The 26,759-nt window shown below is 32.0% G+C and overlaps 1 protein-coding gene across 1 annotated transcript; it reads right to left on the bottom strand.

Annotated features, from left to right (window-relative positions):
- Positions 1-1,618: 1,618 nt before the first annotated feature.
- LOC137924209 (uncharacterized) lies at positions 1,619-26,283 on the bottom strand. The gene is made up of 5 exons (XM_068767578.1): positions 26,193-26,283; positions 10,066-10,131; positions 6,935-7,098; positions 3,089-4,124; positions 1,619-1,909 (listed from the first exon to the last, which is right to left on the bottom strand). Exons 2-5 carry the CDS (start codon positions 10,129-10,131, stop codon positions 1,691-1,693), a joined length of 1,485 nt encoding a protein of 494 aa, XP_068623679.1. The 5' UTR covers positions 26,193-26,283; the 3' UTR covers positions 1,619-1,690.
- Between the last annotated feature and the right edge of the window lie 476 nt (positions 26,284-26,759).

Here is a 26,759-nt window from a genome sequence, read left to right as displayed (position 1 = left end):
TCTGTGTTTGGCACTGGCCAATGAGATGTTTGGGGCTAGCGGGCGGTGCACTTTGTTGCACGACTACCACTGCATGTGCGGAAGTGGCTAAATATTGGTCCTTTTCTTAATTTATTCATTCTTAATTCCTGTTTATTTTCTATCTATATTACATTTAATGTACATTTCTAGTATCACAGCTATTCTATCACTCTGGTTTATCATTTTTATTATAATTAGTCCTTGTTTGTTTAATTATTGCTGTTTACTGTTTTCCCTATTAATTTCGGGCTAACTCTAAAAAGTTTTGATGACACTCCTCTTAACTCATTAGTGAGGCGATGTTCTCTTCCTCTATTCTGTCTACTAATTGAGACTGATATTTTTGATTAAAATGCTTGGTATGTCTTCAAGGAAACTTCACGGTGTACGAGTGCTAGTGGGCCAACTTCCTACTCGTCTTAAAAAGAAACCCGGATGGTAGGATATGATCGGGAATTTCCGTAGCGCATTCCTCAAAATGAATTCTGCATAAAATTGTCAGACTCGCTATTTGCCCGCCGTGTGTATACATCGGAGTGTTTTGTGAAATCGCACACAACTGTCCACAAAAGAGCTACATACATTAGGTAACATAATTTCTCTCATTCGAATTAAGTTAGCATAAGTTTTATGAAAATATATATTTTTAAACTAAGCTTCTATTTATTTATGGGGCTAACCTTATGTACATCGCAATTTCTACTAAATTTATTGATATTCTCCTAGACCAGACAGTCAGTAATAGATCTATAAAATAGATTTATGTATTAATATAGACGACGGTGTGAGCGGCGGCCACCAGACAAAGAGCAGTTCTCAGAACGGTTGATGGATAGGGCGGCTCACGATCGTATTACTTGTAACGCTAACGTATCATTTGTTACAACGTACAAAGGTAGAGTTCTCTTGGTGACATATCACTATTCACATTTTTAAGTACAGGTAAGTTTCGATGGAAAAATAATTTATTCATGTTATTATTTACTGAAAAATACTTTTTATAAAGATATCCTTCAACTTAAAGCTATAAGAGTTTCAAATGTCTCCTGATCTGAGAGGAATCTATAACAAACTTAGACGGGTTTATTTGAGCTCATTTTCACAATATCTTTGACCTTTTTGAAAGAGTAATAAGAGATATTTATTTATAAGTTTTGTATTAATTAAAAAAATATTACACTATAACAGTGTAGGATCAACATTACGTCGAAAATGGGAATCCCACAGAAAATTACTTATTTAAACCTAGTTAATTTTTTCCATAACTTTCTGGCTAAAAGTGGCGGAGATAGGCAGTCACCTTTTTTTCACTAAATCAACAAGGTAAAGTACAAACAAGAATAAAAAGATACAATATAAAAAAAAACTACTCCTTTGCGGCATGCTAAGAATGAGGTTGTAATAAATATTTTCACTACTTAGTGTATTTCATTCATTCATTTTTTTTAATATATAACGAATATTTAGTTTTTCATTTCTTCTGATAAGTTGGATTTTCGGACTTATTGCCTATATTTTATGCATATTCTCATGTATTTAAAATCTTTCGGTTGTAGACAATAATAATTATTGTTATTGAAAAGAAAAACGCACAACGTAATTAATAATACCATATTTATTAACTTACACTACCTAATAAATGCAAAAACATTGTAAATGACATGAATCTTTAGTACTTATAGACGAGGGGTTGGAGATATCTGATCTCGGAAGAGAGCTTTGACTCGTCTTTTCCTAGCTCCACCACCATCTCCTTGGCGCGGTTGTTGGCGTACTCGTGCTGACAGTCGTGACGTTCCACCATCTTTGAGAGAGCCATGCTGAGTTGGGCCCTCGCCCCTCCTCCCGAGGACTCCACAAGAGTCTTCATGACGTCAGAGGAGAAGCCCTAGAATAATAAATTGGTGTATTAATTTTAATTCCATCGCGTTCGGAATACAAAGAGATTAAACTTCTGTATAAGTTGAAGATATTTATTCATTTATTCTTACAACTATCAGTTTAGGATCATTTACAGTTATCATTTGTTTATATCATGAGAAGAACGTCAAGAGAGCTCAATTTGATAGAAACTAGTATCAAGTTGAACTGCCTTATGATTGTCGTCGCACTGAAAGACATAGAATTCCCACAAAGATATCTATGGGGGTATACCATATTCGTCACGCTTGGCAGGCGGGTTAGCTATCGCAGTGGACCTCGATAAGCTTGTTTATGAATAATTGCAATCCTTTCCTATATAAAAATGATCGCGACCTTCAGTTCTCTACCGCTGGGTGACTACCTCCTTATAATGGCACCGATCAACTTATTTAACGTTACGAGAATTCCAATATGAGAAGAGCCTATAACAAATTCAGACGAGTTTTCTTTGGTATCACTTAATATAGCATTTCCAAACTTTATTATCACTTATAAATCTTTTACTCTTTAAAAGGATTTTTTAAATTTTATTTCAATGAACAAAGAACTTGTAAGGGAATGTATTTTTGTAAAAAATAGTTACATATCCTTTGTGCAACTGTTTACGATTTTACAAAAATTCATTTTCGTATATGGATCGTGAAGAAAATATAATGAAAACTAACTAATTTTATGAAAATTTAGCGGAAGGTACAACAATCTTTTGTTTATTTCTAGTGCTAAACTATATATTACATATTTAAATTCTTCTTATCTGAATATAAATTCAATATTAATCAAGTCTCTAAGACTTATGGTTCCGGATATATCATGATGGATTCATCAACACCTAACTATCTAATAGATCCAGGCGTTACCTTGCGGAAGTCCATCCTAATTAAGAAAGGGACTAATATATAGCTACTTCTGCTATGTAGCAGTAGTCGTGCTATGAAGTGCACCGCCAGCTAGCCCGCTGATAAATACGCTTGCGGTAAACTATGCGAAACACAACTACGACCGTTAATCTATACTACACATGTTTCAGCCTTCCACGGGGCATCCTCAGGAGATGTTAAACCGACAAGTGCCAAACACCGAGTCAAACACCTAACTAGGTGAAAAAGTCTTAATTTTAAAACTACATAAGAATTTTAGTACTTACACTGTAATCTGAAAGTCTTTGTCTCTTTGCTTCTCTGCTCAATAGATCGTAGAGAAGCAGCAGTCTTAAGTTGGATGACGAGAGTTTGATCTTAGGAGAAGGTTCCGCTGGCCGAGCTCTCAAATCTTCCCATACGTCGACCAACCGCTCGTCGTAAGGATTGTGAGCCATTCTTATCATCTCCCTCACGTTCTGGGACAAGTACTGAAGGTTTTCCTCTGAAAGTTCGTCTACGTCGAAGCCTTTCGCGCGATTAGAAATTTTATCAACATCGGTCTCAAAATGGGGCGGAAGTAGATGCGGGGTATCTGGCGTCGGCTCTAACAACGGCTTAACTTCATCGTCGTGTACAGACAGTAATGGTTCTTCTGTTCTCACGTTTTGTGGCTGTATTGGGTTGTACTGCGGGAAGTCGAACGTCATTACGTCATATTGTTTGTTAAGCGGATTATAATTCGGCTGGTTTTGAGTAAACGATTTATATTGTTGCGTGTAAGCATTGGTTTGATGATATTGTGATAGATTGAAAGGTTGTACACTTTGTTGAGGAATGTAATACTGTGGCTTCTGGGCCGGAATGTTAAATTGTTGATAGTTTTGTGGAATGTCATATTGTTGTTGACTCTGAGGCGGTATACCATATAGTTGTTGATCATGTGGCGGAATATTACTTTGTTTTTGATTCTGAGGCGGTATACCATATTGTTGTTGTTCGTATGGCGGAATATTACTTTGTTTTTGATTCTGAGGCGGTATACCATATTGTTGTTGATCGTATGACGGAATATTACTTTGTTGTTGGTTCTGAGGCGGTATACCATATTCTTGTTGGGCTTGTGCCGGAATATTACTATGTTGTTGATTCTGCGGCGTTATACCATATTCTTGTTGGGCTTGTGATGGTATATTATAATGCTGGGTGTTTGGTGATGGGGAATCGTATTGTTTCTGCTTTTGTGGATTAATTCTCTCTGATGGTTTAGGCGGTGATGCCGGGGCGTAGTAGCCAGGTCGGTGGTACGGCGTGGTAACATCTCTGGAATATTTAATTCAAGTAAATTATTCGTCTCATTTCTATAGTACTCCAAACAAGAATTATTCTTTTAATTGTGTATATTTTTTGCAATAGAAACTTTTTTATACATAACAATACATATAAACTATAAAAATTTGTAGTAGTTAGTAAAAATAATGAAAAATAAATATTAGTATTGAATAAAAGCTTAACAAAACTCCTTAAACGCTAACACAGACAAACATCACACATACACACAAACACATTATTGAATAAATATGTGCGTTGCGTAGTAAAAACTGAAAACCACCTGAATAAACTTGAGCGCCTTCAAACTTTTGTATTCGCTTCATATTTGGCCTCCGAAAATATGATTATGTTTCGGAATTTCGCGCTAAGCTCAATTGGTTACCCATAAGGCTTCGCCGGAATGCTCACATACTTTATCTACTCTATAATATTCTTTTCAATCCACTCACTCCCTCTTATCTTAAATCAAGGTTTCAATTTCTTCAGGATACACATGAGAGGTCTTTGAGATCATCAGAGAATATGGAATTAAAAATACCGGCGCATTCTTCCTCGTTTATGGCCAAATCTTTCACCACGCAGGCCGTTCGATTGTGGAATGATTTACCGCTGAATATAAGACGTTCTAACTTACTACCTATTTTCAAGAAAATGCTTAAGAGCCATTTACTAGACCCATAATTATCTCTTAATTAATTTCTTTTTCTTCTTCTGTTTCTTTCTGAGGCAAGTGCGATCGAACCAATACTGATCTAAGTCAGTTAGATGTTTTTATTTATTATTGTATTATATTTATATTATGTATTGAACCTTATTTATTGTAAGTATATATGATATATACGTTTGTATTGTTTGTTTGTAAATAAGTATTTTTTGTACACGTAAACCACCCATTATTAGTACTTTTACCTTTTCCATACTATGGTTGTCTGTAAGAGATTGCTTTGTGTGCTAAGACCGCCCATTGTACTTTTTTGTATATTATTGTAAAACTTATTAAATATATCTCAACGTGTACAAAAAAGAATATTAAATATAATTAAATAAATAAAATATTTATCCCGAGTATATTTGAATGTATCATTCAATTATTTTGGTACTTAGGGCAAGCTAATGGATGTAAAACAAATTATAACTGGTACAGCTGCTGTCATACTAGAATGTACATCGTAATTTGAAACTTTTAGTTAAATATAAAACAAGATTTTATAATAAAAGTATTTTAGTCAATAATTTCCCAAATTATATATACTTTTTTTAACGTTATTTTTCTCGTTTTCAAGCTTAAGGTTGAATATATAAGTTTCAGCATTTAGAAGAAGTAAAATAATACGTGAAAATAAAAAAAAAACGTTTTAAATTTGAAATAAATACCGGAATAATATCAATTATTTTGCAACACATCGACAAACGCTTGTTGTTACTTAGGAATTAATTTCCCAGAATTTTATGTTATTATAGATGTACTAAATTGCTAATATTAATTTGAAAAGTGAAAAAAATATTTATTTGTTCTCCCAATAAACAATAACATAGATTCACGGCTACTCAGTCGTCGTTTAAACTATTATATACACATTAACGAATGATACAAACAGTTTATTAATAAATTATCGTTATTCAAAGTAAGAAACAAAAATAATTAAGAGAAATATTTTAATTTTATTTATAAAAAAGAAGAATGAAGTATGACTATTTGGGGAAAAACCACGTACGTGCCATAACAACATAAAACGAGTCACACAATAATATCGGGGTTTCAGATCATAGATGCCGACTGTATGGCATCTTCTCAATCCTCCACAAAGATATCTATGGGGAAATGTACCATAATGGACATGCTTGACAGGAGGGTTGACGGTCGCTGTGTGGTATTATGACCACAGATGACGCAGCTCCCCATCCTCTGGAAACTTTTTTGTGAGCAGTGGCAATCCTTTATAATTATTGCACAAAGTGTGAATTATATAAGATTGTATTCCGGGAATCAAATCCGCGATCATGTTAACACTGATCATGTTATATAATGCAAGCAGTATTGTTAAGACGAGAATTAGTTCATATCTAGGCGACCACAAATGACAGCAATTAAAAATGACGCGGGCAAAAGGAGGATACCTAATTTTTAGTTAAAAATAAATGCATTGAAATTGTTTTTAATCCTATCTGAATTCATTGAAAAAATATTGTGAAGTTATTTATATATTTATATAAGCATAATATGTACATAAAATGGATTAAAAAATATATCTACAAAATAAATTTCAACGTATATTAAAATTATAAGCATATATAGCGTTAAGGAAAAAGATGAACCCGTTCACCTTTATTAAGCCAAAACAAATAAGGTCGATTTGTATTAAAAGAAAACATAAAAACCACGGAGATAGCTGTACCGGATTTGTACATTAAATTATTTTATTACTGCCCATTAATACGTTGTTTTATTGACATAGAAAACTCAACGTATTGTTATAGAGTGTTGGCGTACATTATATTATTTCTAGTATAGATTGTTTTATAATTATTTTTATGTATCAATGAAATATTGTTTTAATACATATACATTATAACTGTTTAGTTGTCAACTTGTAAATGTTTTTGGATTTAAATAATATCGATCTTTTTTCTTTAAAAGTCATCACAGAGATTAGGTACAAGTAAGTTAGTTTATATATTAACTTATATACACTTATTTATAACTATATACAACAGAGGACCTTCACCTCGACGTACTATACAGTATCCACCACCTTAAAGTTTTAGGCTGCAATGTTCCAAAGTAATCGAAGGTGACATACAAAGGTTTGGGGGTCGTGGCGGGTTTTGTTGTGGTTTTTGGTGGCTTCGAACCCGGTTCTTCCTTAACTTCAAACGCCATCTGGTCAGTTAGGTGGGCGATCACTTGCATCGCTACCGGCAGGTAGGAGTCAGAGAGTTGGACACGCTGTTTGGCTGCTTCCAACTAGAAAAAAAAATATCTTTATAAAATATGTTGCTAAGCGTAGAACTGTAGAACTGCAGGATTGATTTGTCAACAGACAATAGTGAAATCAACATCTCTTTATTCCCATATGAACCAAAGACTAAGTTAAATTTACTGTTCCTAACTGCAAAACATTTGGCGTTAATAAAAACATAAAAAGCCGCGATTGAAATCACTTTTGGATAGTACTATATCAATCCGCACATACAGTAATATATATATAAAAAATTGAAAGCATCTGCAGAGGTTATCCACGCATAGCAGTGATTATTTAAACCCATTGTACCCGACCAGGTCTAAATTCTCACACTAGGTACCTTCGAATCTAAAAGAAAATCCCGCACGGCTTCTTCCCATATACCATTTTCCCATATTTTAATTTTATTATGTTATATTGTCTGAACTATTAAGTTGTACATAATGATATAAAATGCTAAATTGTTAATTATTTTTGTAATTATATTTGTAATGTTCTCAATGTTATATTTCTGTTGTTTATTGACTGTTAAGTAGATAAAACATAAAATTTATCAACTACTAAAGTATCCCGCTATGTCTTTGAGATTTCTCTTTATCTTATGATATTAGCAGCGATGTTATGTAATTCATAGGTTTATATACTGCCTGCTTCGGAACTTTTCGCCCACGAATCACAAGCTTTTAGAAGATACAAGGTTATAGCATTTAAGATTTGTGACTTTAACAAGGATATTGTTAAAGTGACCAAAAAAAAATACCTGTCTGAATTTATTTTTTGATTTTCTCAGAACAGGGTACGTTGTGAACACTCGTAACTTAAAGTTGATACGATTACAGTAGACCTGAATTTGATTCTAGTTTTAATGAAATTGGGTTCTTTTGACATTTTCCTTATCACGCACACAAGTGGTCAAACATAATTATATGACCAAATGAATAAACAAGAATACATACTAATTATGACAACAATGAACTAGAGAACTTGACATGACATCCACCAAGCCCTTGGCGTCATTTACCGCCAAATTATCAAATATGTAATGTGTATATACGACAACGACGAAAGGTAAACATACTAATATATTAGCTCTTCTGTATGTTCCTTACCACTGATTGATAACGTCATTTCTACAGAACCTTTTCCAACTTTATCTAAGGCTGCCAATAAAATACCAGTAGTGTAAATGTTTTGATTAAATAAACAACACTTAACCTATACTATTACCATCAATTTAATGAATAAAAATAGAAAGTACATATGTAAATTTACATTACCCCATACCCGCTTACAATTAACATATTTCGGTTAAGTTAAATGGGTCATGTGTATATGACGAAAGCGATTTGTAATACAGTTTTGGAAAACTCCATTGTTGTGTTAACTGTGAAGTGAAAGCGCCTTATGAATATTCATGAGAGCGCAAGAATTGATTTTGCACGGCATTCTGCTTTAAGAAAGGTCGATTGTTAAATCAACGTTCGGGAAATTACTAAGCATTTTCTTATCCTATATCCTTCAGCACTTTAAGCTTAATGTCTTCTAATAATATATGTAACAGGTGATGACTTCCGATACTGACACATGGTCTCTCACTCTTAAAATCATTGACAAGCAAAGAAGACTATATTTTCCTAAGAGATTGAATCAGGATTGAGGAAATCCGAAAAAAATAACCAATGTAACTAAGAGGTTGGGAAGTTCAAGTAGCAATAGATATGTCACATAGGCAGAGAACAAATTGCCGTTGAGTTTTCAAGGTTCAGGAGTGGATGCCATATCTGGTAAGAGAAGCGAAGGACGTAACGTTCGTTGGAAGATACTAGATGGAGGCTGCTACCATCAATTTCTATTAGAAATCCATGGGGGAGGAACATGCCCAGCTGTGGAGTTGTATTGCTAAAGTAATGATGATGATCATTTTTGACGTAACAATACGTGTAACGTGAACAAGATTAAAATCACAAATGTACTGATCGACGCCAAAAAAACGATAAAATGTTTGGTATATTGTTTTCTGCTTGGAAGTAATTTAACAATGATAATTGATTATGGCTCTAATAATATTGAATGTAGCGTATGTAACGTATATCCTAAATAAAAACAAACAGGTCGTTAATTCCAATATGGGTCAAGTGTCACCCAGTAGTGCGCGCAAAGGAGTATAGATAGGGACGTTAAGTTTTGCGTTAGGGAACGTTGAATATTAAGTGGAGAGAGAGAGAGAGTCACCACACATATTTTTAATACTTTTTTAATAATATTAAAATAATTTATCTGTCTATCAATTTTCTTCATGTCAATCTACGTATAAGTTATAAAACATTTTAAAGTTTTGCACAAGTAAAGCCAAGTGTGGTATTTTCATTATTGCAAACTGGTGTAATTAACAAAATATCCCTTAATTATTTCTAGTATTTAAATGCGTCAAATTTACGGTAGTAAAAATAATAAATACATTTGAGTTACATAACTTATATTCAAGATAATTTATTTATTTAAAATTACGATATGTAATTATAGTATCTTGTTGAAGGTTGTACTAATGATTAATTGTATTAAAATCGACAGCGTCTCTTTAAATATCAAAATAATGATTTATTCAAATGTATCTACACACATAACTAATGTTTATTTATTCGTTTGTGTTATAAAAAAACATTATTATATATACGGGTTATGTCATTCTTACTGTTCGTGATAACAGAAAAGTATTTTAGGCTGTAATATATTAGATATGCATTTACTTTAATATTACGCTTTATTTTTATTATTCGGTACGCATCTTCATAAGCTTTTTGATATTGTTACGTTTTAGCAATGTATGAGTGCAAGTAAACCAAAACGTATTTTTAATTCGAATAATAAATTTAAATAATGTGTAGCTTATGGCGGGGCCACTTGGCGTATTACTTTTGTAAGTAATTGGTTCTAATAACAAAAATTACGACTTCATATTGTCAACTTACCAATGTCACTACCAAGGCCTGCAAACATAACGTCGCCACTAACACGCGCCGAACCATTGCTGACATCTGAAAGATACGAAATAAATTAGTTAAAATTAATAAATGTAACATGATATTTTAAATCTGAAATAGATGAAACTAATATTTTTACAAATTCCATTGGTTTAAATAGGCAAAACACTGAGAAAATGAATATATAAGTAAAATACGGCAGTTATTACTGGATGGTAGGCCGCGGGCGCTTCATATTTTTTTGGCTTTTGTTTTTGTGAACCTCTGGTTCACTCGTATCTTGGGAGGGAGAGGGACTTTTTTTACGGTTTAATTTGTTATTTTATTTACTTTTCTTGTTCCATACATCTCATTATTTATACTTCCTTTGTTTTCATACCATGGTCAGTAAGTGATTCCTTGTGATTAGACCGGCCTTTGTACTTTTTTGTTCATTACTATGAAATCATTTAAATGTATCCTGCTGCGAGTACAATACAGATTAATAAATAAACAAGTTGTCTTTAGCTCTTTTCGTCTATCTTTCATTACAATTGGATACTTCATCCACACCGTGGATACCTCATGTTGTGACCAGGATCAAGGGTCCGCAGCAGGGTTTCCGATTAGCAGTAAGACTCTAGGATGCCTAATAGGGCTGAGCCTTGACTTAATCTTTTGCTATTGACTGGCTAATAATACTACTACAGAACTACCAAAGCCTTTTAGTAATAGTACGACTTAATGTTATTATAATATTATCTCCTATTTTCCTTCTCTGTCTTATTCCAGCTCTGAATTCCAAATCTAAGTATTTAAATGTCAAAATGAAAAACAAACTAATGATAAAATTTAAATTTACGTATACTCTACGATAGTCTTTTTGTAAAATCTAGATGTCTAGCTTAATATTAATAAAAATAAATATAAATTTTACCTGTTTCTTATGTAAATGAGTAAGGGTTTGATTTCGTATTTTAATATCCTTTTATGGTTTTCTACAGTCGATAAGGTGTAAATTTACGATCGGGACAATTCTATACACACGTAAAAGTACAAGGCAGTAGAAATGATAAAAACTGACATTGTACAGAGCACGGTTAAAAATAAATATAAATCATCGTACATCTTACGGTATTTGATAATATACTTACAGGCATTTGACTCCATAATTCGATTTTTTCATTCGCTTTAACTTCAAGTGTATACACTACAGTGATTAAAATTAAGAAGCAGTTTATAGAGAAGAATGTACAGCGTATGGTAAACCCCATGAAAAAACTAATGGTTTCAGATATAAAAAAAAAACTTTTTTGAAATTCGAATTACTACATGTTGCAATAATTTATTTTTAATCTACTGACTCTTTGTACTACCAGAAGTTATTTTTTTGTCGCTTTCCAATAGAAAAAAATATTTAATGTAACATATTTATATAGGGCTTTGGTAGCTTAGTAGTGCACGATAGAGATTTCCAATCGGAGGTTGCGATTAAATTCCCTGGATACAATGGAATGATCTACCGGGGCCATTGTTTCCAGCCAATTATAACTTAAGAGTCTTCAAGTCAAGAGTAATCAAATATATAATCTCTTATTCAGTCTACTTCTATTTCTTCCGCTGTGCTTGGATACAACTCCTTTATTATTCTTGTCTATTTCTCCTTCTTGTTTCTCATCATGTGAAGTATATACTAGTACATACACAATCTGATTCTACTTTCTATTGAATTAGGGCTCTTCACTTTATATTATGATCACAGTTCATATAAGGATTAGTTTTATTTGTTTTTATATGAATTGACTTTATAGAAATAGGTAAATAAACGCCTCCGTTTTATTACGTTTTTGTGAATTCCAGTTAACAAAATGTATTTTCACTTAAAACAATCACATTCAAATGTTTTTACTCATTATCAAACAGGAACAAGCAAAATGATTCAGTAAAACATTGCTAAATGAAAGTAGACTCTCTGTTCAATGCTGTAGAGTTGATTTTAAAATTTCCCCTTGTTAACAATCACAGTGTTCAATAACATGTAAATTTAACCTCATGAATAATCTTATTTATAAAGGTTCAAATGTTTTTTCTATATCAGACGAGCACAGGAGTCTGGTAGTTCGTCGGCAGTTAGACCTGCGTTTAACATTTTCAGTTTCAAAACACAAAATTCTGCGCACAATTTAAAATCGATAAATTTTATAAAGAAAAGAAATCAAAGAGAATTAACCATATTAACGAAATGAACTACCTGTCATTTGTTGAGGGAAGGAGAAGTAAAGGAGACGAGGTATGAAAGGAGTATAAAGAATGAAATGGTATAGAAGAATTTGTGACGAACAAAATAGAAATGAAAGACATTAATATAGAAGGAAGAAGAGTATGGAAATAAGAAAGTTTAGTGTAAAGTTAAAGTTAATTATGATTGTAACTGTTATCCCTGTGTACTCAGGACAGAAGAAGTACGAGAGCTCCTAAAAACAGGGATAAAAAAGTATAGGAGGAACCCAATAGTGTGGACTACTCTGACAGTGTGTCTACATCTGCCCTACATAAATATGTTATGTTAATTATTTTTTTCTAGTGGAATGCGACAGAACAATAACTTCTGGTAGTACAAAGTTTCAGAAGGTAAAGAATAATTTATGCGAATTTTAAAAAAGCTTTTTCTTACTTATATTACCATCACGCTTTTTATATCTGAAACGATTGAGGTTCTCATAGGTTGTACTATACATTAATTGACAGCGAATCAACTATACAATCTTCCCTTTAACTATTTTACCTATAATCAAACATTCTGTATATTTAAACACCGATAGCGTATGAGTCATTAAAAATATTTTAAGCTTCGTCTTAAAGCAAGACATTGCATATACAAATTTATTTGCACAAGACATTTGACGGTGTAGTTGTCACAGTGCCATAAGCGGTTACCGTTACGGTAATAAATTCCTCGGGCGTGTCCGGAGATCCGTTTGGCTTTTGGCTACCGTACAAAGGCGATTAATAACCTTCTATACGTTTATTTAAATTATATTCAATTAGCAACTGAGTAATTGTCGATATCTCTATATGTTTTGTTCAATTCTGTTTCAATCATTTATTTACAGAGACAGTTTTAAGACTCATATAAGCTGTTATTTTTATCTAGTTTTAAACGTTTTTTGAATCTTATTTTTTCTTCATTGTTTCCGTAAAACAAAGAACGCTGTTATAAACATATTACAATGCCAATTTCCGAATCTTTTTTTAAATAAGTCACCTGAAATGATCTGCCGCCAAAAAGCAGATATTTTTTATATAAAGTAAATTGTACTTAGCTTTTTATTATATACATCATTTTACTATATACATCTGTATTAATTATACTCATATTTTTGTTTATCTGTTCGATTATCCAACACGAGCTTGTACATTCACTCCTGTTTTATTATTTTCTTGGATTGCATATTATCAATTACTATTTATGTAATACTCTTATTTGTATTTTATTTTTGTTAATTTCTATCCTATTAATTATATATCAACTTATTAATTAATACTCGAATAAATAGAAACACTATTCCTCTATATAGTTTTTAATGTCTATTTTCTCTTTACAGTCTTTGCTTATTCAATGTTTATACTCTAATACCATTACGTTAATCCAAGTGCTCGTCTATTATACAAAAGGATTGCATTTTCCACTCTTTTAAGATGGTTTTAACACTTAATTTTTGTCTACTACTTACAATTTGTACTAAGCTGATCTCTTTTGTGTCTTTGTTCTTTATAAACTTATTGAAAACGTAAGCTGTATAAAATGTAGCGCGCCTAAGCGATTTAATATCTCAGCAGTCTTCTAATCCAATTAAATCTTAATATATAAGAGGCTTGAATCTCGAAACAAGTTCTAAACTAACCGCCAACTGTGTCCTGCCATTTCGTACAAGCGGAATTTTCAATGCCATTTGGGCAGCAATGTAAGCCAAGTCAAAAAAATGTTACAAAATTAGTACTTCATTCTATTAGAAATCGTTTTAAATTAGTTAAATATTTTAAAGTGATGCGGGTACAAATAATCCGATATCAAAATTATTCCAAAACTTGCAATACATTACATAATACACTCCCGTATGTTGCCGCTTAATCATGTAATAAATTTAAACTGAAGGCCGTAAAAATTCCTATTACGATGTGAAAATTTTTGCCAGTAATAATAAAGCTTGGAAATAAATTGTTCTAGTATAATATTGGAGTGGAGCAGCGGTATTGCAACCGTCAGACGTGCGGTTGTAGGTCGCAGGTTCAGTTCCCGGAATACAATCTTATATCATTCAAACTTACTGTAATAATTATGCTACCTCAGATTTTTATTTTGTATTCTATACTATCACAGTTTGTATTATTTTCTACTTATTTGTTTTTAATTTTTGTACATTAGTTCAGTCCGTCTTTTAACAGGAGTATTGTATCATTTTATATATCAAATATCTGTTGTTGTCTTCTAACCATTGTTTTTAATATTATATTATTTGACTATAAATGTAAGCAGTGGAAACATAGCGGTATAGGACTGAGTGTTACGAGCGCTGGTTGCGGATTCGATTCTCAATACAATCGAACACACTTCATATTTTGTTTATTAATTATTGAATTGCCAGTGGTGATAAATAAGTTGCCAGAGGCAGAAGCGTCCTCTACGTACGATAATATCACACTGCGATCGCCAACCCGCCTGCCAAGCGTGGCGATTAAGATTAAGACGACATCCCCCCATAGATATCATTGGTGGAGGTCAGTATTAGGAATAATTGTGAAAGTTATCTGGAAAATTTAACACTCGTCTGAATTTTCCATGGGATCATTTATAATTTTACAGGAGTTCAACTTGACCGGAGTCTCAATCATAAACTTCACATCATCATCATCATCATCTTCTATTCTCACTGCCTGTATAAGTCATCAGTAAGAAAGGGACTAATATGTAGCTACTTCCGCTATGAAGCAATGGTCGTGTATATATACATAACTTTTGGCAAAACTAAAAAAATGACGTATTCTATTATTCAAATAAAACAAGAATAGACCTTGCATGATATCAATTACACAGAAATAAATAAATTATAGAGCAATAAAGGTTTGTCATTGCTGTTTTCAAAGCAATTATCCGTGTCTTCCGTAAATCCCAAATAAGGGAATGCACAACATATAAAGCATTGCAATCAGTTCAGACGATCGCGCGCTCGTTAGACTGTTCAATGCGCGAGACGGGAGTAGGACGTGGAATAAATAAGGTTGCTATCTACCAGGCGCACAGGGCCCATAAATTGGACTAGCCGCAGTTAACGTAACGGTCCGTTAGAGGAATAGTTATCTGCACTCGGCCTGTTTAAGTATTTGTATTACAGTACGTGTACCGTTAGATTTCCCGCTAATGACACCTCACGTTTTTGTATAAACAGGACAGTCATATAAATAATTATAAACATTATTAAACATTTCAGAATTTTAATGACTTTTTTAAATTAAATTGCACATTTATTATATGTAAATATTAAAAAAATATATGTTCACATTGCATACATGTTATAAACAGAGACCAAATATCTGAATACATTTTTACGAGTCGCTCACTTATATATATTTCCAATTCAATACTTGGCAACTCTGAGATCTGACGTCATAGTAAAGCAGAATTCACAGGGTGTTTGGATAACTACGCTGTGAATTCCTACCAACATTATATCCTACCTACAACATCCTTCCAACCTACATTTCTATATGATTAAAAAAAACGTATTAAAAATTCGTGTTACGGCCAGTTAAAATAATTATTTTTTTCTACCTGCCCCTTGCAAACATTTCAAGGGAAAAAATAAATAGGTGTAATACATTAAAAAAAAAATTAATGGTTAATCTGATATCAGAGTGACCATTAAAACCTTTTTACTGACAGATGAGCTATACATTCACCCTTTTAAAACGTTTACACCAATAGCCAATCGGCCTATGTATATGTCGACGTTAATAATAATAAAGAAACCTAAATTATTTTCTAAAAGAAGTTCGTAGTTATAAAAGAAAAACAGTAATCTAAATTATCACGACATTAACACAGTGCGTCAGAAATAGTGTAATAGACATGTCTCCAATATCCGGATTTTATGGACAACCTAGCAATAAAGTCGAAACGTTTTTGCAATGTTGATGCGCCACTTATAATGTCCTCGGCGAACAATTTCTTGTTAGTACAGTGAGTCCGTGGGGAGCTGTGAATTGTCTTAAATAACGACTAATCATTTCTTATTCTTTGGATTTAAATGCTATGAATATATTACATTTAATATTATTTGCCTATAATTATTACTATATATACATTGTAATGAAGAAATGAAACAAAAATTAGATCGTGTTATCAAATCATAGTGAAGTTCAGGTTCTAGAATTCTTTAACAAAAATAGTATATCTCTTAGTTTCAAGTACTTTTCATTCGAAAAATATAGCCTCCGGACCTGAGAAGAACAGGCGAAGTATAGTCATCAGGAACATATATATTTATTTATGTAACTTTAATAATTTAAAATTTCATATATCATTAATATTGAGATAGTCTGGATGCAAGAACATAATCCTTAAGAAGAGCTATTTTCTATGAGGTCGACAGTGTTGTCAACGACTTCATAGAAACCTTTTCGGAAACCTTGGCATAAAAATGTACTTTTACAATTATTAATTAAATCTAGTTATAGGAGCTTTCTTAATACTATCTGGGATCCTTTAGGTTTACTAACTCGATAAAGTCGAATATTACAAGATATTATTAGTTTTTTTCTTAAATAACATGGATTCTTATCAAGGATGGTTATATTGAAGTTACAAAACACCTAAATACAAATAGTAATGATGGCTGGGAAGTTCCTTTCACATGAGAATATATAGTTTATATAATTAAATCTAAAACCAAACATAACAATGCAAGATTTTTAATTACCATGTGTAATAATTCTATAAAAGGTAGTTTTATTTTTTTTTTAAATGGCAACACTACTCGACTCCGTCACTCTTTTGTGACAACTTCCAGTAAAAGGACTGAGAGTGGTGGGGTTGAAACAGCGTTTTGATTATTGAGTCGGGAGCTCGGTCACTCGTTCGATAACCTTCGAAGTGATAAGTTGTCCAGTGGAAAGTGACAGAAAGTGGAATAAAAGTATTTACTGTGCTGTGAATTGGAGTTTTTCTGATACATAAGCTTAATCTGTAAATATTGCACTAACAATAACTAAATGTTTCCGAAATACATTTCTTTTGGAATTATTATGATGTTAATTTTTTGATTATTTTAAAATTTAAGACATCTTTGCTTCCACCATAGATTTCCGACAAGATTAGAAGTAAGCAAGCTACGTCAAGTATCTTCAAACGATCTCAACAAAATCATCTCTCATCCTTCGACTTGGAAAAAGACCTCCAGATAAGGGGTTCGCCATTATTTCAACCCTAGAACGTCCACTTGCGGACATAAGCCTTCTCCATATACCTACGATGATATCTGTTGAAGGCGGCCTGCATCCTGCGTTTTTACACAACCTTAACAATCTCTTGTCGTGGCTCCAGAATCTTATAGTCCAAGCGGCCATCAGTTCTGAGTGTAATACGCTAGGGTATGTTGGTTACTTTCGTTCGTCTACGAATCTTCTCAATCGTAATTCGAACTTGTGGTGACATTCACATCATAGCCTCTCTCGATGTTTGGTTGAGCAACTATGATCTGGCCAAGGAGACTAAAAGTGAGAAACCACGTTTCTGTACAGGATATCGCAATGGTAACGCACATTGTTTGTAAACTTTCAACAGATAACATGATGCAGTACCTATATACGTTACATTTCGTCGGAACGTCGTTGATTAAAAAACCTAAGTCTAAACACTGGTGTTTTATTCAATAATGTTTCGCTAAATAAATAATTAATAATTAGTAGGCGATTGCATACCAATATAGAAGAGGGTCATAGGTGGTCATGTTTACTCACACAACCTTTGGATTTGATTGAAAAAGATTTCTATTTTAATAGAAGGGTGTCGTCCGATTCAAGAGAAAGGGAGAGAAGAATTATAGAAGGAAAAAGATGTAGCAACTTGTAAAAGATTAATTAAGTATAACGTAATTTAGAACAAAATGCTTATACAATGTACATACGTGTATTGTTCTGGACCGTCTAACATCTAGTTCTATTTAGAGGTATACAAAATTCTGAGTATGCTGTTTGTATTAATATTCAAAGGTAATAAATAAGGTATGGAATAGCTTTTTTGTACATGTAGAGTTGTTTCTATAGTAAATAATTTATTTTAGTTGTTAAATAGGTATCCAAACTGTATAATTAGACCAATCTGTTGAAGTGAATACGCGAGACAAATATTTTTAAAAAATATCTGTAAAGCGAACGACCTGATGTTGCCAAATTCTGTCATATCTAATTATAGATATGACTAATACGAGTTCGTTTTATTTTCATGTTACTGGCAACATATGTTTAAAAAATAAAGAGAGAAAACATTGGGTGATCAAAAATATGTCTACAGGTAGTTCCACTTCTGGAGGTCTTTATCTGAAAGTGACAAGGAGATGATAGGAAATATTGCTCAGAATAAGAAAGAATTGGCATACAACTGTATAATATCAAAGAACTCTACCAAAAATTATAAGAAACCTTTTAAAAAGTGGTAATGAGTCATAATTAAACCAGGGCCACATTGAAGAAATACTTGAGTTTTAAATTTGCTTAAAACTATTTTTGGCGAAAATAATTATTTTAATTAATAATAAAAAACTAAATATTGAGAATTTAAAAACAATTAAAAGTTTAATTAATTAATGATTTTTGACGCTCTCTTCTCGGCGTTGGACCATTAAGTCTCATGATGGATAGCGACGATGCGGTCGAAGATCAAGCATGCAGACTAAGTAACTGCTTATATTTAATTAAAAAAAAGTCTTAGATAACGTATATTTAAAATCGGTAAATACTTATATTTAATTTGAAAAAGAAAGTCTTAGATACTATATAATTAAAAGGTATTTCTAATTATGATCGTGACGTTGGACAATGATATGGGTATTATAATATATGTTACAAAAGGTAAATGAATGCATAAATAAATAAATAATGATAACCAAATGTATTGCCTTATAACAAAAATAAAAATATCAAATTCTTCTATTATATTATATGTTATACAAATAAAAATAGACAGCCAAGCTCATGTTGGTCAACGCCCTGGTTGCGACCAGTGCTAGTTTTTAGTATCTCCTGCTTCTCAAGGTGTTATCTGACTCTAACGTGTGCGAGTGCGTGTGTGCGTGTGTATGTAAATTATGATCGTTACTGCTCAAATATAATAATTTTAAAAATTATCGATTAAAAATATAAGAGAGCCATAATAAAAACAACATTTTTATCTATGATTTTGTGGTAAATGTTTTATACATATCATACGTTCAAACATAATTAAACAATAACTATAAAGAAGTAGGTTTTATTGCATTCCGTGATAGACAGACAACTGGATGAAGTGAAAAAAATTTTTTTTTAATAGAAGGGTGTCAATTGTAAATAGACTAGTAGAAATAATTAGTTGGTAACATAATTTAATACATATTAACTATGTAATTAACAATTAAATACATTGGTCGACTTAGTGGTACAGGACATACCTACGACATAATCAAGGACGTTAAAGGTGGGCAGAGCCAGACCGGTCATGAAGGCGATCTTTGTGGACGGCTTTGCTTTAAAATAGACGTCTATCGGATGACATAATGATGACGAAATATAAATATAGTAGCTAAAATTCGATCATAATCCAGGTTGTCATCGAACTTGTTTATGGTGAAAAATTTACATAAAATAATTACCTCCATGTCTGCCACACACCGTGATTATTACAATATGGAATGAAAATTATTGACCAATGAATGTATTTTTTGAGTTGTACTAAAAAGTGACATTATCTTTGTACGTTTTCAATATTTAAACATAATTTCTTAGCATGATCGTCATAATCGTTTCTGTGCATAGAAGCCGCACTGCAAGCATAGACTTTTCTCAAAGATATCTATGGGAGGATATACCATAATCGCCAAGTTAGGCAGTCGGGTCGGGGATTGCAGTGTGATATTATGGTACGCGAAGACTGCTGCCCATCTTTTATCAACACCAATCCTATATGAATAGTGCACAAAGTGTGTATTATATGAAATTGTACACCGGCAATCTTATATTTACTACAATAATATTTTCAAGCGTATATACAAGATAAAAAAGATTTTTTTCAGCCGAAAATTGCGCTAATAGATGTCGTCTGCAATAATAAAATTGTACAGATGTCATCATATTCTATTTATTATTAATATCACGAAAACATCATTCGTGTAAAGTAAAACTTGTAACTGTAAAGGAAACTTATCGTGTCCTAAAATATGTCGAATTTTAAATGATAGTCAAACAAAGAAAGTGGTTTTTTAAATAAATAACTAAATTAGTCAGCGTTTGAATACGTTAACACGTCATCTAACGGATTCTTAATAAAATTATTAAAGTAGTATGAATATTTAAACAGGTCTGGTTTTGCGGGAGTAACGGTTGCTTGATAAATTAGTTGATCATCCATTGGTACATATTTTGTTATACAGGATGTTCAAAAAAAAACGATAATTTCAAATGTATATTAAAAATATTAATATAAATTTTTAAATTTTAAAACTAAAAATTACGCTTCTAATATATAACTGTTTTCATATAATGAAAATATTTATCGATTGCCAGTAGTATTTGTGGTTTATTCCATTAGACATTACCCTGGCTAGCATTTTTAATTTCATATTCAAAACGATATTTTTTTTACAACATTTTCCATAATTTCTACCGTTACAAAAATATTTTTATAAAAATAATACGCATTGTTAAAACAAATGTTTCAAAATGTTTAATAAACGGATTGTATATCATTTTATAATGTCACGTAAAAAAAAACAAAATGGCAGACATGAAAAAATGGCGGGAAAAATAAATTTTTCGTTTCGAAATTCGAACAACCTTTATACAAACAACGGCATTAAGAATTTCGATTTCAATTATATTTTGATATCATAAATAAGGCGATCAAACAGTTTAAGTTTCAAATTAATTAATAAATGTTTGATGAAGGACCAATGAAATAAGATTAATTGAGAGAATATATTTTATGAGAACAGGATATAAGAGGTTAATGCTCCAGTTTTATAAAAGATTGATGAAGCGACTAAGACGGTCATCATTCAATATTATATTATTATAAATCGTTGCTGATTACTGTTATTGATTAATTTCAGAAGGAATATAATAATATAAGATATTCTTTAGATATGGGAGGAGATGGCACAATTAAAAATATAAAGGTTAACATTACAATAAACAATTACTATGAATACATTTTATTGATACAAGGGAAGCATAGATCGTGTATTTACAAGGTGGACGAACTTGCCCAACCAGTCCATTTGGAAATCTATTGGAGATGCCTATATCCCTCACGTTCTATACGTCGATGATGAATACTAGATATATTTAATTATACAATTCGTTGTGGAAAAGGAGTATAATTGAAGGACGCATGGTGGTCTAAATTTAACACACGCGAGACTATTGTTTAAGGCAGTGCTCCGAAACTTTTTTTCATCTACGACACACTCAAATCTTTCCTAGTATTTCACGGCACGCCGAAATCTAAATTTTAGAGACGAGCGGACGTGTCGTGTCAATGTTTCTTTTTTTTTTTAATTTTAATTTATTAATTTTTACAGCGGCACATTTGTATCTGACCCACGGCACACCGGAGCACTGGTTTAAGGAATTGGACGTGGATGTCGCTTAAAAGCGGCCCTGTACCTAGCTGCACGCAATTAAGAGTCCTACTTGATCCCCCTTACCACGAACATATCAATGCTTAAAAGCATCATAGTGCTATTTATCACAAACTTACATGAAATTGCTTAGATTATCGTCTGAGAAGTTTTATTACTTTAAGTCTGCAGTAACACTACCCACGACTACAAAAAGTAGTAGTGATTCACACGGCAAACCGAAAGCAAAGGAATACAGTGTCATTATTCTAATTTAATTTAATTTGATTTAATATTCTTTATTGTACACGCTACAAAATATTTACATAGTTGCATAATAGTAAAGAAAAAATAAAAACGGGCGGTCTTATCACACGAGATTTCTTAAAGACAACCTAGTATGGAAATGGTTGAAAGATATATGGCGGGCAGTTAACGTGTATATATAGACAAACATACATATATACAATGGTGCATAGCATATATACCTATGATAAATACGGTATAATGCATGATTATAAGTACAATAATAATTAAAAACATCAAACTGACTTGGATCGCACTTGCCTCAAAAATAATAAAGAAACAGAGAAAGAAATAAAAATTAATTAAAAAATAAATAATCATTGGTCTAGTTGCCTATTGTATGCGTACACAGCTCTGGTCATAATTATTCTAGTTTATATCTAAACTATAATAAATTAATATAAAAATAAATCGTATTAAACGAAATCTCTAAATAATAATGAAAAGGCACCAAAAATCAATGTTAAAATAATTGTAAACAAGATTACAGTTACATTGTTTGAAAAAAAAGATCAAATTTTGATAATTACTAAGCAGTGATAGCTCAGCGGTAGAGGACTGAAACTTGCAATCGTAAAGACGTAGGTTCGATTCCCGGAGGACGATCTTAGCTTGCTGGGTATTCGGTTAAAGTTGATGCTGTTAGCCCGAAGGCTTTTACGGCTTCATCGGAACTGAGTTCACGGCGCAGAAATGACCGTGAACTTAAAAATAAAACAGAAGTTGGACAGACGTATTCCAGTTGTACGATGACGTTCGCACGTAGTAAACCGCTCTACCCGAGTAGAGCTGTGTGGTGTTGATGTTATGTATGTTGGCTTGGGACAGCAGCGTGGACCACAGGCGAGTCAAGGATGGATCCGGATCCTACCGCAGTTCGCCCACGCTGTTCGCGGTAGGGAGCGGGCGGTCGCCCCCTAAGAACGGGTGTAGTGATGTGAATCTTAAATAATTCACACTTTGCCTATTAATTATATGGGATTACCACTAGATATCCTTGGGGATGCCTATACCTCGCAGTGGGCATTACGGGCTGATACGTAATAAGATATGACATGTAATTGTTACACCTAAATCAAATTAAAAAAAAAATTGTTTGCATCTATGTAATATTTAACACACTCTCGTGTAGTGTCCCTGAATTTTAAATTAATTATAATAAATTTAAAAAGATCAAACTAAAAAAATATCTATTACATTGTATATCATTTGAAGTAAATATTAAATCTTGGGAATATATTACACTACTAGTGTATTAATAATATTGTGAACACAGAAAAAACGTCTAAGTATGTTGTAAGTTCTTTTCAAAACGTGCTTTAAATTAAAAAAACTCGGTGTTTTATTTTAAGTTTAAGGTTTCTACCTCTTTCTTTCTGCACTGTGCTAAATCTTTGCTATCTTTTTCTATCTGTATTGTGCTAAATTATAAATTAAACCGCTTAATAATGAACTCTATTATTTGTTATTTCTCATCCAACTATCGAATTTATTAGTTAGTGAACAAACAGACATTCACTATAATGCTATATATAGAATAGCTCAACTAGATTCGAATTTTTACTAAATTTATCTTTCTTGGTTCTTATAATGTTAATAAATGGTCACTAGAAACATTCGAAAGTCGATAATAATATGAACAAAAAGATCCGCGAAGAAGACTTATACACCTCTAAATTCCTTAAAGGTCAGCTTCCAATATTATTGATTATATATTGAGAATATACTACATATACTTACCTTATTTATACCAATAAATAAAATCGGAGCGTTTGTTTTTTGAGTACATGTATGATAATAAACATACAGTACATATGACCAAATTACATGTCTGTCTGTTTATTTTGGTTAATATCTAGAATGGCTGACTAATTTTGACGGCAGGTAACTAATGTAATAAGGAGTTACTTCACCAACTACTTATTAATTTTTTGTTAAATTTCGAATGAAGTCGCAATAGACTGGATCACAGGTATAATAATATGTTTTAGCTTCAGTATATATACCCTATTATAATAGGCCTGTAAGGTTCTGGGGAAGAGACCATTGACCGACAAGCAAAGAGTGGAATCGCAGAACACAGCGTAGGTGGAGTAACGACTTTATTAAGGCCGTCGAAAGATGCTGAATGAAATCTTCTTCCAACGAGTCTTTTCGGAAGTCTCTGGGGGAGGTTTAAGTCCAGCAGTTGATGTTTTACGACTGAAATGATGATAAAAGGTGCCCTGCATTTTTTAGCTTAACAGTCCTACCACCGGTAACTATATAGGTATCGTTTTCAAATCATGTCTAAGTAACGTACATAAAGGTAAAGAAACTCATGAAGACATTTGTTTCAGCTTTCTAAGTGAATTCAAAAGTAATTAAGTATACCACGTATATAAAAATAAACAGGAATTGATTTTTCTCTTGCTTACGCCATTACTTGTATTCGTATGCCTTTAGCTATTTCATCATAGTTTTTTTTATTAATTTTCTAATAATTCCAAGGTTTTTATGGATGCGAAAATTGCGCAGAAACTTGAATACTTTTAGTAAATATCATGACCTTTTAAATTTTGCGTGTTTATGATCCGAATTGATATTCCTAGCTAGTACAGAAAAATGTCTGCCGGTTCAACTAGTTCCATATATTATATGATAATTGAAGTATACTCTTTGACGTACTTAATATAATGTAAACTCTCTCTAATTGTATATTATATAGTATGTAAGTTTTTGCAATTTATATATATATATATATATATGTGTGTAAATTTTTTTTTCGACATTATATTCGAACATGTATTTAGTAGTTTTCTAATTTTTTCCATAACGTTTTAATTTTGTCATATAATAAAATATTCTGTGCGCTTGTTACCTGAAGTGTCATTAGGACGAAGATTTTTTTCCTTGCCTGTGCCACGCCTGAAACCCTTTCCATTATTCGTAAGAGACCATTACATACAATTTGTATATATGTTTGTATTTGAGCATTACAAATTTTATTTCCCGCTCACTCTAGATATATATTCATATTCATATCAGATTTGTATGTTTTTTATGTTAATTTTGGGTCGGAGGTATCGTACTTTTTTTCTTTTATTTCAATAATTTGCGCGGTTTAGAATATGTGCTCACCCAGAATTCGTAAAAAAGATTAAGAGCTTTTAGTGTTTATTAAACCTGTTGTTTTTAAAATTTTATTATTTGTCGTAATTTAATAATTCAATATTGTTGTAAATAAGTACTTTATTAAACTATATACTTATATTATATACTAACTATTCCCCGCTCGCTCCACGTGACGTCATTTTTAAAATATTATGGCCGAAGCATAATATCTATAGCAGCTTTATTTTGTGAATAAATATATCTTTTAATGAACGCAGTTTCCACCCACTTGCGTATGAAATCAGTTCTTAGTAAAAAAGGAATATTACTACTAAAAATAAAACCTCTTAACGAAATTGTTTCAGAATATAATGCGACAGTGCATAGATGGAAATCTCTTATACAGGTGATTTGTTATTAGTGTAAATGTTTTAAAATGGTGAATGTTTAGCTCATTTTCTGTCAATTAATTTACAGTATCATTTTTTTGGTTTCAGAAATAATAAATAACGTAATGATAATATACCCGAAAAATTCATTTTCAAAATACAAATTACTACAAATTAAAATTATTTACTTGCCCTTACAGTTAGAAGTTATTAGAGTAAGCAATTTATACAAGGTGATTAAAAGTAGGCGTAAGATCTGTAAAACTGACATATGAATTAAACATTTATCTAGTTTAAGGTTTTTACATATATATAGCCAATAAACCTGTATATATATTTTAAAATTATGTATATAGTTTTAAAATCGTTTATTTTATAGACTTAATACATGATTGTATTTACAATTAAATATAAAAAGATTTATAACTGTGGTAAACGGTGAAGTTTCTGGATTTTTATAAAACTCGTTTTAGCCACTCACCCTGTCGTTCCTTAGTAAAAGCGCGGATCTTCAAAATCCGGCACGGTTGATACGCACGAGTATCCGCAGGCGCTTACGTCGCCGCACTGCCTTTGCGCAGCATCCCTGGAGGATAGTGACCCCTTGACGGTATAAAGGATATATCGAGAGCTGCTTGCAAACCGGTTTCACGGTATTAGATACTTGTTTTGTTTTGCGGTTTCAAACATATTTTTTTGTTTTTATTTGTTTAAATTATCCTCAACTTAAGAGGTCATTTGAAAGGTCCTTAATTATATTTTTGAATACCGATTTAAAATCGCAATAATAAAACTAAATGGCTTTATTAAATTGTGTATAATAATATTTGTTCAATCAAAAGTGTCAATACGTTTATAGAAATAACAATTGACTACATTTTAATACATATCTTAAACGTTCGTTTACCGATAAATGTCAAAGTGCTATATATAATTAAAGAAAATTAAAGGTTTTATAGGATGTTGTATCAGCTCTATAAATCTCCCCAATCAGGACAAACACTGTTCGCGTTCGTTGACCACTGCAAAGTATTAGCATACAGGTAAA

The sequence above is a fragment of the Battus philenor genome, unplaced genomic scaffold (genome assembly GCF_028537555.1).
Source record: "Battus philenor isolate CCGP_79_NKW_IND1 unplaced genomic scaffold, ilBatPhil1.0.hap1 SCAF_23, whole genome shotgun sequence".
Lineage (NCBI taxonomy): Eukaryota > Metazoa > Arthropoda > Insecta > Lepidoptera > Papilionidae > Battus > Battus philenor.
Note: the sequence above shows the minus strand (reverse complement) of the source record. Positions and strands in the feature narration are given on the sequence as shown.